At 48.6% G+C, this 17,849-nt stretch overlaps 1 protein-coding gene across 12 annotated transcripts in view; it reads right to left on the minus strand.

The window, feature by feature from the left end:
- Positions 1 to 17,849, minus strand: part of ROBO3 (roundabout guidance receptor 3) — a 333,100-nt gene that overhangs the window by 10,693 nt on the left and 304,558 nt on the right. For 6 of the 12 annotated variants that reach the window (XM_083480339.1, XM_083480338.1, XM_083480334.1 and 3 more), the window contains exons 10-19: positions 17,252 to 17,333; positions 15,298 to 15,466; positions 9,000 to 9,166; positions 8,051 to 8,172; positions 7,042 to 7,258; positions 5,946 to 6,070; positions 5,030 to 5,201; positions 2,818 to 3,012; positions 998 to 1,021; positions 838 to 880 (exon numbers count right to left, since the gene is read on the minus strand). In XM_083480339.1, the coding sequence (XP_083336465.1) occupies positions 838 to 880; positions 998 to 1,021; positions 2,818 to 3,012; positions 5,030 to 5,201; positions 5,946 to 6,070; positions 7,042 to 7,258; positions 8,051 to 8,172; positions 9,000 to 9,166; positions 15,298 to 15,466; positions 17,252 to 17,333 (1,316 nt within the window). The remainder of the gene's footprint in view (positions 1 to 837; positions 881 to 997; positions 1,022 to 2,817; positions 3,013 to 5,029; positions 5,202 to 5,945; positions 6,071 to 7,041; positions 7,259 to 8,050; positions 8,173 to 8,999; positions 9,167 to 15,297; positions 15,467 to 17,251; positions 17,334 to 17,849) is intronic. The other 6 variants (XM_083480343.1, XM_083480341.1, XM_083480342.1 and 3 more) reach the window with 1 other exon arrangement.

Genomic DNA, 17,849 nt, shown 5'->3' on the forward strand with positions numbered 1-17,849 from the left:
ATTGAGGCTCTCAGCCTCTGTGTATGCGCATAAATGCATGCTGGGGTGTGTGTGCCAAACTGGGTCTTTGACCCAAGTAAAATAAAGCATAGTTTCATCCCTGGTTAAGGGTGGCAGGAAGTGTAGCTCATTGAGGAGCAAACTACAGGTACCATGATTCTTTGGGGAAATGCATGTGGTATGTGGCTAAAGTCAATCTGAACATTTAATGCTGTGGTTCTAGTTCATGTGGTTTACCATAATTTTCACTCCACAAGACGCACCTGACCATAAGACGCACCTAGTTTTTAGAGGGGGAATGCAAGAAGAAAAATATTCTTTAAAGGGAGTGCTGAGCAGAGCCAGTATGCATCCCAGGCTCTGCTCAGCACTCCCTTTCACGAGCCGCGTGAAGCGTGTGTGCGGCGCTTGCAGGCTTTCCCCCGAGGAGGGAGAAGGACAGCCCGTCACTGAACGATCCCTTTTGCTGTTCTGGCTTTTGGGATAGCCGCGCAAAGCCTCCTCAGGGCAGCGGGATGAAGGTTCCCTCTGCCCTGAAGAGGCTTCACACGGTGAAGCTAGAACAATGAGAGGGAGCGCTGCGCAGCAATCCCTCTTGCTGTTCTGGCTTCTGAGATAGCTGCGCAGCCTGCATTCACTTCATAAGACACACACACAGTTCCCCTTACTTTTTAGGAGGGGAAAAGTGTGTCTTACATAGCAAAAAATACGGTATGTGGCTCAGACCAACTGGGGACAGGGAGGCCCGTACGGCATGAACGTTGACCACCAAGGAGCCGGTATCAGGGAGATGGAGGGAGGGAATCATCAATGCCAAGTGGGGGTTTCTGAACTCACCTGCCGCTGCCACGCGCCGGCCCATCCGCATGGGGGAAAGAGACTGAAAGAGAGGGGACCACACTAAGTCAAAGACGCTTCCGTGAAGAACGAAGGCAAGAGCTGGGTTGGCGGAGCTGGTGGGGAGCAATGTAATGGGGGGCGAGGAAAAAAGCCTTACCTGCTGGCGTGTACGCAAAGGAAGCTGCAAAGAGAAGCAAGCAGAAAGTGAGGTGGCTCAGAGCAAGTCGCGTTTGCGGCAGGCAGATGTGGGCAGGGAGCCTAAGGCAGATCGGGGGCTCGGCAGGTGGAGGATGCGCAGTTCGGTGGCAGAGCACATGCTTTGCATGCAGAATGTCAAGCACTCAAATCCCCAGCGTCTCCGGTTATAAGGGATCTTGGGGAGCAGCTGAGGGGAAAGGTGTTCTCTGCCTGAGGTTCTGCAGAGCTGCTGCCAGCCAGAACGGAGGGCAGTGGGATAGATGGGCAAGGAGCCTGACCCTGAGCTGCAGCCTAGGCCTGGGCTCTGACCTCACCTTATGGGTCTACCGTATGACCCAGTTCAAACTTCTGCAGCCTGTTCCTTCTGAACCTGCCCACCACCCCCAAAAATCCAACTTCCCTCCATGCTAGGAAACCACATTCCTATGTTGGACCAGTAACAAGTCCTCAGGGAGTCCTCAGAGAGGGGGAGGTGGCAGTGCCAGGCTCTTCCCAGAGAGGCCCGTCTTGTGCCAATGGAACACAACTCTATTTTCATTGCCAGGTTAAGATTTTCCTCCACTCCCAAACACTTGATGGTGTTGGATTGGCTGGTTCAGTATAAAATATTATTTGTAATTCAGTCACGTGTTGGTATTTTAATAGAATGATGTGGTTTTTAATATGGTTTTGGCCATTTGTTGACCCTTCTCTACGTTTTAAAGTTGTAAATCGTCTAGACACCATTTTGTGATGCACAACACAGGGAATAATAATAATAATAATAATAATAATAATAATAATAATAATAATAATAATAATTTATTATTATGGTCAAAGACAACACAGGGAAATACAGAAACACAGCTCACATAACTCTGCGATTATATAGAATTTCCCAAAGATAAAATGTAAAGATAAGACGTTTTATATTCCACCAAGGGAATATATCATCCACCAAGGGAATATATCATGCACAAAATCATGCACAAGTCCAATATGGGATGTCTCGGCTGCAGAACGCACAGCTGTGTCTGCATCAGCCTTCACAGAATGAGCAGAGAGCCTTTTCAAGTTTATGGAGCTGACTTATCTCCTTGTGCATGTGTTTTACTGTTTTATCATTCCATTGTGGGCCAACAGGAGGAAGACATTCGAAACAGAGATTTGCATCCGGTGATCTTGTTGTCAGAATCTGCTTGGGATTTTCATACAGCTGAGGCACTGCGGTTTGAGTGATTGGGAGCAACGCTGCAAAACTCTGGTTGATGTGGATAGGGTCCCCCCCCCATCTGTGGATTATCTATTAGCAACAAGTATATTTGTAGAAATTATTTCTCTTTATTGAATGAGTGGACATTTGGATGGAACTTTGGTTTTGAGACCTCCCATATTGCTCTTGTACATGATTTTGGCATTGCACACATTATGTAAAAACTATATTTAAAGAAATGGAACACTTGGAGGAATATAAATGTCTTCTCTTTACATTTTGTCCTTGGGAAGTTCTATATAATTACATACAAAGTTATGTGAGCCGTGTTACTGCTTTGCATCAGGCTGCTAAGAAATTTAGTAATGATAAGTCTGAGCCAGAAGACTGACCGCCCCTTTAAGGTCTTCTGCTCCTCAAGGCTTAGCCTAGGAGGGGTGATCTGGACCTGGAGATGTTGCTGGTTCTTATAGATGCCTTGTGAGCATCTGGTCCAAGTCAGGACAGGACCTGGTATAAGGCAGTTCTTAGGCAGCCAACCCATATCCCCCGGGGAGGAAGGCAGAATGCAGCCTTGCCCATCTCACCTGTGTAGTGACTCAGTTCCTTTCTCTTTTTTCTGCGACAGTAGATCCACACGCTGAAGCACATGAGGATGACCCAGCAGGCCCCACCGATGCCGGCAATGAAGGCCGGCTGCTTCACCACGTCCGTGATCTGCTCCGCAAGGCTCACGCTGTCCCCGTTGCTCACAGGCACCGTGTCCTGGTCCGGCAAGGGCTCTGCAGAACACACAGCAGGCAAAAGCAACCACAGAAGAGAGGAAATGAAAGGAGCTTGAGCTACGTAGGCTGTCCCCAAAAGCGGGAAACCAGGCAGAGGCTCCCGTGACCGAACGCTCCTCTGTTACTAAAAGGCAAAACGTTCCCTACGCATAGAGAGTTAGCATGTCAAAGAAGAACCCCCATCCCTGACTTGCTAGTTTTCTACAAGCAAGGAGATGCTTTGTGTAGATTGGCACCAGCCACTTGGTTTTCGCCTCCCTAGTAGCAAATTGTCACAACTTTGCTTTCCCCCCCAAATACTTTTTATTGCTTTTTTGTAACAACAAAAAATAAAACAAATACTCTTACATTCAAAAATTGGTCCCTCTTCTTATTTACCCTGCGCCTTATTGCGCCTGGACTTCTTTCCATCCCTTCAACGGTTTTCATGTCTCAAATCTTTTCTTACAGTTTCTTATTTACACTCCATCCACATCACAAGATTTACATTAATCTGCTACAGTTTTTAAATTCTTGCAATTACTCCGTATATATTCAACAAATTTACTCCAATCCTTTTCGAACTTTGCTTCTAAATTGTCACAACTTTGTAAGGTTTGGCGGTTAGGCATTGGAAAATGTGTTGTGAGTTGGAGGGGAGGTTGTGGCCATCACCTACCCCTTCCCTTGAAAGGTATTCCGTTAAAGGAATCCGTGGTTCCTGTCCGAAGCCCAGCCACCCTGTCCGAAGCCCAGCTGGTGGCTAGGGCCATGGCAAGACCCTCCGGTGACTCTAGGGGAGAGCTCCCAGTTGATTTGCATCAACAGGCTCCCCCTACTGGATGTTAACCCTTGTGTGACTTCCTGCAGGGCAGGCAGGAGTCAAGTATGGTCGATTCAAATCCAATGCCTAAGCCAACACCGCTCACATTCTGTAACCAATAAAGTTGTGACCATTTTTAGCCCATTAACCTAAAATACTGGTGTCCATGTGTCTTTTTTCATCATAAAGCGGGGGACGGGGCCTTGACTCACAACTACAACATCCAGTGATCCTGCTGTTTCTTTCTACGTGCTTTGCATTGCCTTCCCCCATTATCTTGCCCCCATATGAATGCCAGTTAGAAGTAAGATCTTCTCTATTCCTTCTCAGGAGGGATGGGCGCATCTGCCAATTCAGGTTAATAATAATAATAATAATAATAATAATAATAATAATAATAATAATAATAATATTTATACCCCGCCCATCTGGCTGGATTTCCCCAGCCACTCAGGGCAGCTTACAGCACATAAAAAATCATAAACAATAGATACATACACATTAAAAATTTCCCAATACAGGGTTTGTCCTTTTTCCAATTTTAAATTTAATTCTTCACATTTCCAAATCATGTCTTCTCAAAAGCAAGTCCCACTGTGTTCAATGGAGTTACTCAAGTTAAGTGGATATTGGATTGCTGCCTTAATCCTACTGAACCAATATTTATGACAGCACTGTCAACCTCCAAAACCATGTATGTGTGTGTGCGTGTGTGTGTGTTTATTACACATTTTAAAGTATACTTTGTGACCACTTGGAAAAGCCTTTTTTTATATATATACTTTTGACCAGAAGCTACTAAAACTTTGCATAGCATGGACATAATTCTCAGTAACACGGCTTCCAAAGATTCAACTTCTAGAGCGAAACCTGAAATTTAAACTTACAAACTATAAATGGCATACTGGAATAGTTCATTGGATTAAGCCATCACCATGGCAGTTGACTTCTGAGTCTGAAATACTTTTGGCATCCATTTTTGAAACTGCCACGGGTGAGCCTTGGATGGGATGAATTGATGTTCTCCACCATCAGTTCCAGAAATTGGGCACCACAACCAGGAAGTCCTCCACCCATTATGGCGGTACCTCAGATGTGGAAGGAACATGTTTCTGCAGTTGACATCAGTGAATGGGCATGGCCACGCTGGAAGAGCATTATTATTATCTTATTATCTCATTTCAAATTTAGGAAGGAGCCTTAAGTACTCACTGATCTGTATGGTCACTGGGGCACTCCTCACGCCAATGCCTGCGCTGGTGACTGCTGCCACCTCTGTGCGGTAGATCATCCCTGGCACCAGGCCCAGCACGACTGTCGAGTGCACTGTGCCATCCACTGTCTTATTGATGTGGTAACGAGACTCATTTCCTAGGCACCAAACCTGCCATGGGAGGAGAAGAACTGTTATGGTAAAAAGCTAAAGGACCCCTGGACAGTTAAGTCCAGTCAAAGGCGACTATGGGGTTGCGGTGCTCATCTTGCTTTCAGGCCGAGGGAGCCGGTGTTTGTCCACAGACAGCTTTCTGGGTCATGTGGCCAGCAGGACTAAACCACTTCTGGCGCAACGAAACACTGTGACGGAAGCCAGAGCGCACGGAAACGCCGTTTACCTTCCCGCCGCCACGGTACCTGCTTATCTACTTGCACTGGTGTGCTTTTGAATTGCTAGGTTGACAGGATCTGGGACAGAGCAACAGGAGCTCACCCCGTTGCGGGGATTCGAACCGCCGACCTTCGGATTAGCAAGCCCAAGAGGCTCCGTGGTTTAGACCACAATGCCACCCGTATCCTGAACTGTTATGACCAATGGCTGAAGGGACACACTGTAGCAAATCTATTGCCTTTTAAACAGGTGTGTGTGTGTGTTTTGTGTTTGCTTGTTACTATGATATGTATTTTTTGTGTTTTTATATTGTAAACCGCCCTAGGGCCCTCGGTACAGAAATTTAATAAACAAACAAATAATAAATAAAAACGCCCCATGGCTGTTTCCCAGCACCCACTGCAGCTCTTTGCTGTGGCTAGACTTGCCAGCTCCAAATCCTTCAGGCCAACCTTCTAATCTCTGGGGCTAATCTTAAATTTCAGAGGTTCCCCAAGGATATTCTGAGAATGACAGCCTTACCCTGTAATCCTGGATGATCCCATTTTGTTCTCCGGGTGGAGGTGGTTCCCAGGATATGCTGATGCTGGTGCTGTTGCTGGTCCCCACTGTGACTACGGTAACCGCCTGAGGAGGAGCACTGGGGGCTGGGCGAGACGGGATAAAATGAGTTTATTGCTATGTGGCATCTGGCGGCTGCCAACTCTGAGTTCTGGAATGTTGCAAAGCTGTGCCAGGGCATGCTCAGTTACAGGCAAGGCAAGGAAGAGCCACCAGGCATTTGCCCTACAAAGCTTAACTTTTAGAACACTACGCATGGAAACAGATTTTTATAGGCACCTAGGATGCTGCCTTATATCCTGTCAGACCCTCTGTTCCAGGAGAGACCAGAGGGGAGGGACAGAATTGTGTAACTGGCTTCATTGGCACACCTAAACTCACCATCACCCCATCACCATCCTGGAACTGAAGCCACTGCTGGGAAACTAGGTCCCTGGTGCTGCCCCCATCCCTTGCTGGCAGATCCTGAATGGATCCATTTAGCTCAGACTTGTTTACCTGGAGATGCCAGGGGTGGAGCCTTGCATGCAGAAAGCAGGTGAGCTGAGCTACAGACAGTCCTTGAGGCAGGAGTGGGGAACCTCCAGACTCCTGCTAGCCCCATCCAGCATGGCCAGTGGGCAAGGATGATGGAGGGCTGTGGACCAACAACATCTACAGGGCTACAGATCTCCAGCCCTTTACTTAAGGAGAAACCCCTTAGAGTATAATACTAATATAAGGAGTGCCCAACAGAGCAGGCATATAAACAATGGCTCTGCTTAGTCTACAGAAGTCAGGCCCGTTAGCATGGAGAAGAGAAGTCAATACAGTCATACCTCAGGTTACAGACGCTTCAGGTTGCGCTTTTTCGGGTTGCAGACCGCCGAAACCTGGAGGTACTGGAATGGGTTACTTCCGGGTTTTGGTAGTCGTGCATGCGCAGAAGCGCTAAATTGCACTTTGCGCATAAGTGCCGAATCACATTTGGAAATGGTCCATGAACAAAAAGTTAGTTTTTTGGGGGAGGCTGAACTGGAGCCTAGAGGCTCACACTTCCCTGCCTTTCCACATCTACCTTCTTCCGGGGTGCGCACCAGCAGCACCTCGCTGTCCATGCCCTGGAACTCATCAAAATATGGGCGGATTTTGACCTCGTACTCCTGGCCTTTGCGCAGCTCGACTAAGACGGTGCTCCGTTCAGCAGGGGACTTCACATCCTGCACGAGCCAGGCGCTGTTTTTGGGCCGGTACATCACTCGGTAGCCTTGGATGAACTGAGCCTGCCGATCCACCTGGAAGAAGAGAAACCGTTAGCTCCCTGCGCATGGTGTCCATTTCCAGAAAAGGCCACAGCAAAATGGGTCCAGCTTCTTGCCTGCTGAAGCTCCCATTTATTCTCTCTGCTTCCAAACCTCTTCCTGCTGATTCTGCTACCCTTTCCCCAAACTTTTTTCTGCTTCCTCCCTCTTCTTGCTTGCTTCTGCCCCCTGTATTATGTCTATTCCCAGCAACTATTATAATATCTCCTTTGCACCAACCTTGTGCTCTCCTGTTTCTCTAAAACCTTTATACCTTAAGCCCTTTAATGCAACAACCTGACCCCTATCGACTAGGGCTGGCTATACCGAGAAGCAGCATGAAGATGTTGCTTTCAGGCTTCAGAAGGGCAGTTTTCTTTTGCTCTGGTCTTCCCTTCACTGGGGAAAAAACTCCTTCATGCCAAAGAATGGGCAGGGTGCTATTGTGACTTCCAGCAAAGGTCAGCAAAGTTATTCACATAAGAAAGACCCCTTTGGATCCGGCCACAAACCTATGTAGCACAGTGCCCTCTTTTCCTCAGTGGTCAGTCAGATGCCCCTAGGAAGGGCAAGAGTCATCTCCTGCTATTGTTCTCCTAGCAACTGATATTCAGAGCTACACAGCCTCGGGATCTGAATTTAACATCCAGCCTTTGTGACTGGTAACCATTGTCTAATCCCCATTGAAAGCCACCACCTCTTTCTAACCCATTCACAAACTTGCCCTTTGCTTACACAGGTTGTGCCATTTCAAGGAAGGATCAATGATGCTGCAGTGGTACTCACAGTCCAGGTCACTTGGATGGTGGTGGAGGTGAGGACAACAGGATCCTGGAGCTGCACCACAACTTCACCAAGCTCCTTTTGCACCTGCCGGTGATCCACCCCTTGCCTGGTAGGACTTACATCTGCCAAAGCATATAGGAAGTGAGTCCAAGGCAGGCCATGATGCAACGTTTCATCTGTTTTTTCTTGAGGAGCTGGACTTGGCAAGGGTTTGGGGACTTGCTATACTTTCAGAAAATCCCATACCTGCTTTGTTGTTAAGTACAACCTGATGGCTAGGTGATAAACAAAACCCACCACATGGAGCATGGTTGTCTTGTAACCCCATTGCATGCTGCCTTAATTTCCATGTGAGAAAGGTGGCATGTGGACTGATAAAGAGAGCCATAGACCAGGCACAGGCAAACTTGGCCGTCCAGATGTTTTGGGACTACAACTCCCATCATCCCTAGCTAACAGGGCCAGTGGTCAGGGATAATGGGAATTGTAGTCTCAAAACATCTGGAGGGCTGAGTTTGCCTATGCCTGCCATAGACCAAGGCTGCATTCCTAACTGTGTCTACTCGGATGTAAGTTCCATTCAGTTCAATGGGGTTTGTTCCCAGGTAAGGGCTAGATTGCAGCCTCAAGCAGGAAGTGAGCTAGTTGGGAAGTGTGGGACACAGTTTGGGAACCCCAGGTGATCTATCTTCAGGGTTTCAGGCAGAGCTCTCTCTCCCAGCCCTACCTGAAGATGCCAGTGACTGAACCTGAGCCCTTCTGCAAGCAAAGCAGATGTTCTATCCCTGAGCTCTGTCCCTTCCCTGTTTGCAGAGGGGATGCCTCTGTAAACAGAGTCTGATGAGTGGTCTAATGTTTTCCTAGATGTCCCTTCTGTAGAACAATGTGAGATGCAATTGCCAAGCTGTTCCTATTGCCGCTCCAGCAGCTCAGCACCTGGGAATCTCACCTTGCGTACGAACTGGCTCCGAGACGGGGCTGGGGTCACTGAGCCCATAGGAGTTGACAGCCCGTATGAGGAAGAGGTAAATGGTGTTGGGGTTCAAGCCGCTGACCGTGTGCTTCTCCATTTTCACGTTGTCTGCTACTGTCTGCCAGGTGCTGCCGGAAGACTGACTGCAACAGAACAGAGTTGCAAAAGGAAGAAGGGGAGTCCCCAAGGTCAGTGGCTCAGCTTTGACTCCTGTACTACCTGGGAAGGGGGAGCCCAGGAAGCGGGAGCTCTTAAGTCTAAGGCCCCATCCCCTTATGGGTCATTTTCTGAGTGGAAATGATGGGCACAGGATCAAAAGCAATCAGGTACACAGCAAGCAATGAACAGTTTCACCTTTGCACAGAAGGCTAGTTTCTACATTTGGGGACACTGGGCTTAGCAGCAGTACATGGGAAACCGATCTAGGGGTCTTAGTAGACCACAAGCTTAACATGAGTCAACAGTAGCAGGGGCAGAGCAGGGGATATGGCCTCTAACCCACTGTGAGTCCTGGCTCTTCTTTGTATCCTTAAATACTGAATTACAGGGAAGGAAGAGGGTGCAGCGAACACTGTCAAAAGGACTGTCCAGAGTTTTCAAAATCTGGAATTCAATGGGGCCTGGCTAATGGGGTCCTGGCTCAACTTTGGAAGTAAACAGGAATTAGGTCCTAAGCCAAATCTATTCATGCGGCAATATATTAAAAAATCTCCCCTTTGAACCCTTCTGTGCTGCTTCCAGGATGTAAAGTTTCCTGTGACCCATAATTGATGTTTGTGTGTGTGCATGTGCGAGAGAGAGAGAGAGAGAGAGAGAGAGAGAGGGAGAGAGAGAGATAGCAATAGGAATAGCAATGTGCCCTCATTGCAAGGCTAAGGTCTGCGTCCGGCAAGGGACCGAGACACACTAATGCAATTATACGTTTGCAGAGATGATTGACATGCACCCCAGCTTCCTGATGTAGTTGCCCAAGCCAGTACAGATATTTCTGTCCAACACTCCATTCCACCAAATTGGGCAGGAGATGAATGAATGAATGAGGTGGTGGTGATGATGATAAACCATCGCTGGGTATTATCTGCCCAATCCTGATGGGGATGCAATTTCCCCCCATTCCTGCTTTTCAGATCAATCATTTGATGAGCAGATGGAGCAATAACACTGACCTCAGCTGATCTACCTGGATCAGCTGGAAGAGAGAGAGCTATGCACATGTGTCCTGAGTGTTTTGTGGTCACAGTCACATTTGGCCACATCTTTTGCTAGCATGCACCCCCCCCAAGGGTTGGCAAAGGGTGAGTATGTCCCTCAGGGCAAAAGAATGGTGGCCACCCCTGTTATACAGAAATATCCAAGTCTTTGCATAGACTTGAGACATGCTTGCCAGCACCTTGCCCTTTAAGTAGGCCCCGATCCCTGCTGCCAAGCACTAACCAGGCAATAGCTCCTGAGCAGGCAGTACCTGGACACCACCTGGAGGATCCACCTGGGCTAGAAAGAGCAGAGGAAGCTGCCATATACAGAGTCAGGCTATTGGTCTATCTTGCTCAGTACTGCCTACACTGGCTGACAGCAGCTCTCCAGAGTTCCAGGCAGAGACTCATTCCCAGCCCTTCCTGGAGGCACTGGGGATTGAACTTGGGAACATCTGCGTGCACAGCAGATGTTCCACCACTGAGCAGGGAGATGGGTTGGGGCTCGCACATTCATTCTGCAGGACCTCGGCCTGAATGAAGGATGTGGAAACTGGGAGGTTATTAAAAGTCCCCAAGAGGGGAAAGTGGGACAGTGGAAGCCTGGGCCTTCACACAAGGCAGGGTAGCTCACCCTTACTTCCCTGCCATCTCCAGACTCTCTGCCTAAACTTCACTGACTGGTGTCAAAGAGGGAATAGCTGCATTCCAGGTCCCTACTGCCCCCTTTCTCCTCAGGGCAACATATGAGCCCTAGACCTGAGCCTGCCAAAGCCAGCCGCATGAAAGTCAGGCACCCTAGGAGAGGAGGATGGTACTTACTCTTGAGAGTAATCTGGGGCATGGGTGCAAGCAGGCCTGAGAATAAATTTTTATTTATTTATACCCCACCCTTCCTGGTTCAGAAAAATGGGCTCGGGGCAGCTAACAACAAATTTAAAACACTTAATTGATGCAACAAAAAAACAGCATAAAATACAGTATAAAACGTGAATAATAATAAATTCAGAATTCAAAAATCAATTTAGGGGGGAAATCCATCCAATAAACATTAGGTGATCACCAGGGCTAGCGGGCTAAATTAGTCCTATTTGGGCCAGCGAGGAGACCAGGGGAGAATTAGCTGTGGGATCCCAGAGCGGGTAATTTTCATAAAAAGGGGAGGTGGAGGAAAGGAAGGGGAATAAAAGATCAGGCTAAGTTCAAATTGAAAGCCAAGTGGAATAGCTCTGTCTTACAGGCCCTGCGGAAGGAGGTTATATCCTGCACGGCCCTGGTCTCATGGGACAGAGCATTCCACCAGGTCGGAGCCATCACTGAGAAGGCCCTGGCCCTGGTGGAGGATAATCTGACTTCCTTAGGGCCCAGGACCTCTAAACTATGATTATTCATGGACCTTAAGGTCCACTGCAGGGCATACTAGGAGAAGCTGCAGACCTGAAAATAACGCATACTTTCAGCTGACCAGACCTGAGCCGGTGTCTTCCTTGACCCCTCAATCAGTTGTGGGTCTGACTGAACCTCTTCCCCACCCCCATTTCGATGGGCCTCTTCCCCTGGGGCACAACTCATGTGTACAGTCCGATTTGTGAGCCTGAAGACACAGATGCAAGTCCATGTTGAAGATGCCCTGCTGCTCCCTAACTCAGCATCTCCATGCCTCTGCACGCACATCCGCGGGCACAAGCGCACACTTGCAATCAGCCCGTCCGGTGATTTACTGTGCAGCCCAGCTGCCTCCATGTTTGCAGAATTTCCTACTGCAAACTGACATCTCTCGGCCACCTGCGCTCCCCGCAAATCTCCTCCGGCTCCAGAGCAGATGGCTCCAAGGTATAGGCCACAAGCCATGTGGGTGGGTGGGTGGGGGAAATAGTTTGGTCTCCGTCATGTGGCACCTTAGCAACTCAGCTGCAGGGAGGAAGAATTTGAGTATGGGGTCTTTTGCTGGTGTGCTGCAGGGGAGGGGGATGACAAACAGAAGCTGAATGCGGATTCAGCAGCGGTGACCCTACTGCCCAGGAACACACTGACAGCGAAGCATTTTCGCAGCTGTGCAGATCTGCTCCCCTGACCTCTAAAAACCCAGCTCGAGACAGACTAGGTTGAGCTGATGAATCAGGGGCAGGAGATTCGGTCCTTTACGACTGCAAAGCCCTTCCTTACCCTAGCCAGATCCGGAAATTGCTGTACTCTGAGAACAGAAGAGGGCTACCTGCCCTGCTCTCCCTGGGTCGTTTATGGGTCAGCGTCTTTCTCTAGGGAACTGCAAACTCCACCCAATAAAGAAAACAACTCCATTACGGTTTATAGGAACACTTTTCCCAGGAGGAAAGAGGTGAGTGAAAAGCCTCTGGTTTTGCAAGAGGGCTGCAGAATCTCAATGCACTCCAAAGCTCTGATTCACGCCTTGGATGTGCAGATGGGATTCAGGGGAGCTGTTACCCGAGCAAAATGGACTGGGCTGTGGGGCCCTGGCTGTGTGTGTCTGAGGCAGGCATTTCCAATTCTCCAAGGCACCTTCATCAAGTGACCTGCAGCAATTGCAGGATTCTAAGGGCTTGCCGATCGGAAGGTCGGCGGTTCGAATCCCCGCGATGGGGTGAGCTCCTGTTGCTTGGTCCCTGCTCCTGCCAACCTAGCAGTTTGAAAGCACGTCAAAGTGCAAGTAGATAAATAGGTATCGCTCCGGTGGGAAGGTAAGCGGCGTTTCCGTGCGCTGCTCTGGTTCGCCAGAAGCGGCTTAGTCATGCTGCCCACATGACCCAGAAGCTGTACGCCAGCTCCCTTGGCCAATAAAGCGAGATGAGTGCTGCAACCCCAGAGTCGGCCACAACTGGACCTAATGGTCAGGGGTCCCTTTACCTTTACCTTGAAGCTACTGTCAACTATTAAGACAGAAGTGGTGAGGTTTTTTCCCCAGTCTAAGGGCCATAATACAGTGGACGCTCGGGTTGCGAACGTGATCCGTGTGGGATTCACGTTCGCAACCCACAGCATTTGCAACCCGCGTCTGCACATGCGCGGGTTGTGATTTGGTGCTTCTGCGCACGCACGACTGCTGAAACCTGGAAGTAACCCATTCTGGTACTTCTGGGTTTCGGCGGTCCGCAACCCGAAAAAACGCTACCTGAAGCGGCTGTAACCCGACGTATGACCGCACTTTCTGCAGAGCCTTCTAGGGGACCACATGACAATGGTGGGTTCAGCCAGAAGCAAAACAGACAGGACTCCTACCTTTGTAGAAAGGAACACATTATTGCACAAGCAACCCTAATTCAGATCATCCGGATGCATGCACATTTATTTAGGGTGGCTTCTGCAGCGATGTCAGGATCACACAGGCAGTGGAGCCACTTCCTGCATTTTGTGCAACACAACCGGCCTCAGCAGGAGAGTCCCAGAGTGACATTTTGAGAGAGAGAGATTGTTTAGGAGCTATGATTGGGAAAGGAAATGCAGCAAAAGCCACAGCGGGGGTTACACACTATGTATTGTAAATGAGAGTTGTTGGTTTGACCTGGACATCCGCAATGAGAATTCCAATTCTTGCACAACCTGACAGCAGGGCAAGCAGCAAGCAAGGTAGGGTCTTCCTTTTTTAATCCCACATTTACAACACAAACATTATGCTCTGTTTTTGCCGACTGGAGGTGTCAAGGATTCTGGCTACGTTATACTCATGTTATGCTAGTGGCAGTGGCTACCAGACCAACAGAATGCATTGAATTGATCTGCCCATCAATTAAACCAGGATTAGAGATGTCGGAGAAAACAGAAAATGAAGAGGAAATTGTCAATGCCGGACATTCCTTACATGTCCATAATCAATAAGTATTCGCTGTTGTTGATGACAGATCCTCCCACCCCCCAAACTGAAATTACAGTGTGTTTCCTTCACATTGAAATGAATGGTGTGGCAATAATGACACCATTAGTTACATTTAATTTACATACATAATTTTATTACATTGAACAGTGGGCAACAAGACAAATAATTTAATATTTAGCAGAAGCTGAACTGCAGAAAAATGGAAACATTTCTGCTTGCACAAAGGCAGGTTGGAATTGCTGGCTTCTTACACTACATGCCTGGCTGGGGAGGGGAATGACCTGAAGAGTGGGAAGGTGCAGTTTTCATACCCATTGCAATGTGGGGCCGGCCATGGGGGTCCAGCTCAGCATTGTGATGGAGGTGAAATTCTCCCCCTCCCTGCTCCTCGGATAATCTGAAGAACAGGGAAGGGGCAAGAAGACAACCACCTACCCAATAGCTGATCTGCATGCTCCATAAAGACAGGATGCAGTCTGACCTTTATGCGCATGTTGTGCAAGCAATCAGGATGAGACCCAATAAATGAGTCATTTGAGGAGCTCTCCGTGTGCTTACATGATTATGTTTGTGTGTGTGAGAGAGAGGCGGGGGGTGAGAGAGAGAGAGAGAGAGAGAGAGAGAGAGAGAGAGAGAGAGAGAGAGAATGTGGCCTTGCTCACTGATGAACTTTCCCTTCTCCCACCTCTTTGGCCCCACCTACTGCTGGCCCTCAGGGACGCAGGTGGCGCTGTGGGTTAAACCACAGAGCCTAGGACTTGCCGATCAGAAGGTCGGCGGTTCGAATCCCCACAACGGGGTGAGCTCCCATTGCTCGGTCCCTGCTCCTGCCAACCTAGCAGTTCGAAAGCACATCAAAGTGCAAGTAGATAAATAGGTATCGCTCTGGCGGGAAGGTAAACAGTGTTTCCGTGCGCTGCTCTGGTTTGCCAGAAGCAGCTTAGTCATGCTGGACACATGACCCAGAAGCTGTACGCCCGCTCCCTTGGCCAATAAAGCGAGATGAGCGCCGCAACCCCAGAGTCCGCCACGACTGGACCTAATGGTCAGGGGTCCCTTTACCTTTACTGCTGGCCCTCAGAGGGTTGGGAATGAGGGAATGCAGCCCTCAGGGTGAAAATGTCTCCCCAACCCTGTAATAAGCTGTTCATTTTCTACCACCCTCAAACTGTCTCTCCATTTTGCGCCCAAAGACACTGCGGGTAAGGGCAGGTAGGTGGGATGACTTTTGAGTAACAACATGAGTTACCTGAATGCTTCGATTATGTATGAACTGACAGCGGCTCCCCCACTCACAGGGTTTGGCTTCCAGATCAAAGCGACACTGTTTTTGGTGACGTCCGTGACCAGAGGTGCAGAGGGTGGACCTGGGAGAAGGCTTGGCTCCGGAAGCTGAGTCTGGAGGTCAGCCCCGTTCTCTGCAGAAGCAAATGTGGAAGAAGAGAATGAGAATGGCAGAGAGCCCTAAAAGGAGGATCAGGCATCCGGTCACCTGCGCAGGGCCTTTATATAAGGGGCAAGCTGAATTCAGCCCTGCACAGCTTGCTTGCATAGTTGTCAGCCAGAAAACCTGTGGTCTATCAATGTGTTTTACCTTGACAAACAAGAATGCATGCTCAGAACAATTAAGATATAAACTATCTGCGTTCTTAACAGGACCTGAGAATGCACTGATGTGGTTTTTCGGCAACCCCTGTGTAAAGCCAAGACAACCACCTGCTGTGGGCAAGGCGAGGGAATGTCCATGCCCCTACCTTTCCTGGGGAAAAGAACCTTCTCTTGATTTAGGAGGCAGAATCAGCCGCTTCAAGAACGGCTATATTTTATTATACCAGCACATCTGTAAATGAGCAGCAGCTCCCAAATTACTGGGCGCCGGGGGCTTGTAGTGGGATTGAGACTTTGCTTTCTTACTGGGGTGTTTGTTTTCCAAAACCAACCTTGGAGAAATGGAAGCTCTCCTTGCATGCAAGGGAAACCACCCCCCTAAAAAACCTTCTGTGAGGTCTGAGAAACCTGGCTCATCATCACATCTCCACATCAACATTTATTCCTTGAGGTGGTTTTACATTTAACAGCCTGGCATGGCTCTCCAAGGCAGGAATGTGCTTGCTGGGCTTAAAATCAGAGGGCAGTTTATTGGTTTTTAAATGAGCTGTTCCCACAGGCGAATGCAGACAGGGCTTCTGTGCTAGGAGGCAGGCAAAGTCCTCCACTCCAGGGACACATGTGAGCCTACAATTGCAGGTCTGGAGAGATGACTGTGGCTTTGTGAGTCCAAACCCCACAACAGCTGCCTGGGCCAAAAAATTAATCCACTCATCCTCGCATGGAGTGTAGCAAGTGGTGGGTACACGGCCAACCAGGGTTAAAAGAAAATGCATTTTATACTGAATAGTGAAGCATGCTCTGAAGTCGACCCCTTTCTACTGCAGAAGAAACACAATTCAAAGCTTGGCATAGCTAAGGGCCAAAACTAGATGCAATGTTAAATGCATCTGTGTACTCAATGTGAAGTCTATTTTTCAAAAAATGCAAATAACATTAACTGATGGTGGGATTATCAGGATCACAGCAGGCCTGGAAGGGAACTCTTGTCGCCCTTCCTGAGTTGGAGGGTGGCTGTGTGAAGCTACTAGGGGGGGGGGGAACCACGTGCAGAATCAGGGCCTGACTGACAGCCAGAAAGGGGTGGAGCCTCCAGCTCTTACATAGGTTTCCAGTCTGAGTTGCTTTCATCACAGTTCCAAGGTCCAGCCCCACGGACTTGGAGAAATGGACAGAGGGTCCCTGCTTCTAACAGTTGTCCTCCAAGTCACAGAGGGCAATGGGAACAATGATGGGTACATCATAGGTGCCTGTAGCAACTTTTCCAAGGGGAGGAGCAAAGTAAAACACTGAAAGTTGGGAGGAGGCTATTTTCTCAAACTATTAGTAAAAAGTGTCTGTAATTTTTGCCTCGTATCTCAGGTTCTACAAGTGCTAAAAGCTTATTCCTTATTTTAAAATGAAAGTTGGGAAACTGGGAATTGTTGTTCTTCTGTGGGGAGGCACCGCCCCCCCCCCAATTCCATGGATACCAACACTTCACTGCCTCTCCCCGGGTGCCCAGCTAATCCATTTAGAGGATGTCTGAAGAGGTCCAATAACGTAAACCTCATGCATTTGAGTCCTCCTCCTGCCCTTCCCTCAACATCACTGACCTTGCACTGCCAGAAACCCACTCCATCTTGTCTCGCCGGTTGAACTGGTAGCGATGCAAACATACAACCCCGAGTCTGAAACCTGGAACATGCAGAAAAGGGAGGATGTTATTCATTTCCACTGACAACTCGCTGCAGCCACAGCTCATGCTTTGGGAGCGTTTCACCATCTGGTATGCAGGCAGTAGATGCTGTAGAGATCTCCTTCCATGTTTGTGTATTGGGACATGGGGTAGGGGAATCCACATTTCATCCTAAGAAGAAGTCCTATGCATTTTCTCAGAGTACTAGGTGAAATATACTCGGAGTCGAGAGTGGATTTCATGCTCTTTATTCAGCTCATAGTGGTGAGGAGGAATGGAAGTTCCCTCAAAGTATCTCCTTTATATACATTATTTACACAATGGGCTGCACGTGATTGGCTAATTCCGGAATTCTCCTGTAGGCCAATCAGGTTGTGGATTCACTTCCATCTGGAGCTGGATTGGGTGGCTCCTGCAGACCAATCATACTGCTGCATTGTTCTAGGACCAATCAGATTGCTGCATTTTGGATCCTATTGTTCTAGGACCAATCAGACTGCTGCATTTTGGATCCT

Source organism: Podarcis liolepis (assembly GCF_965112155.1).
Source record: "Podarcis liolepis genome assembly, chromosome: 16".
NCBI lineage: Eukaryota > Metazoa > Chordata > Lepidosauria > Squamata > Lacertidae > Podarcis > Podarcis liolepis.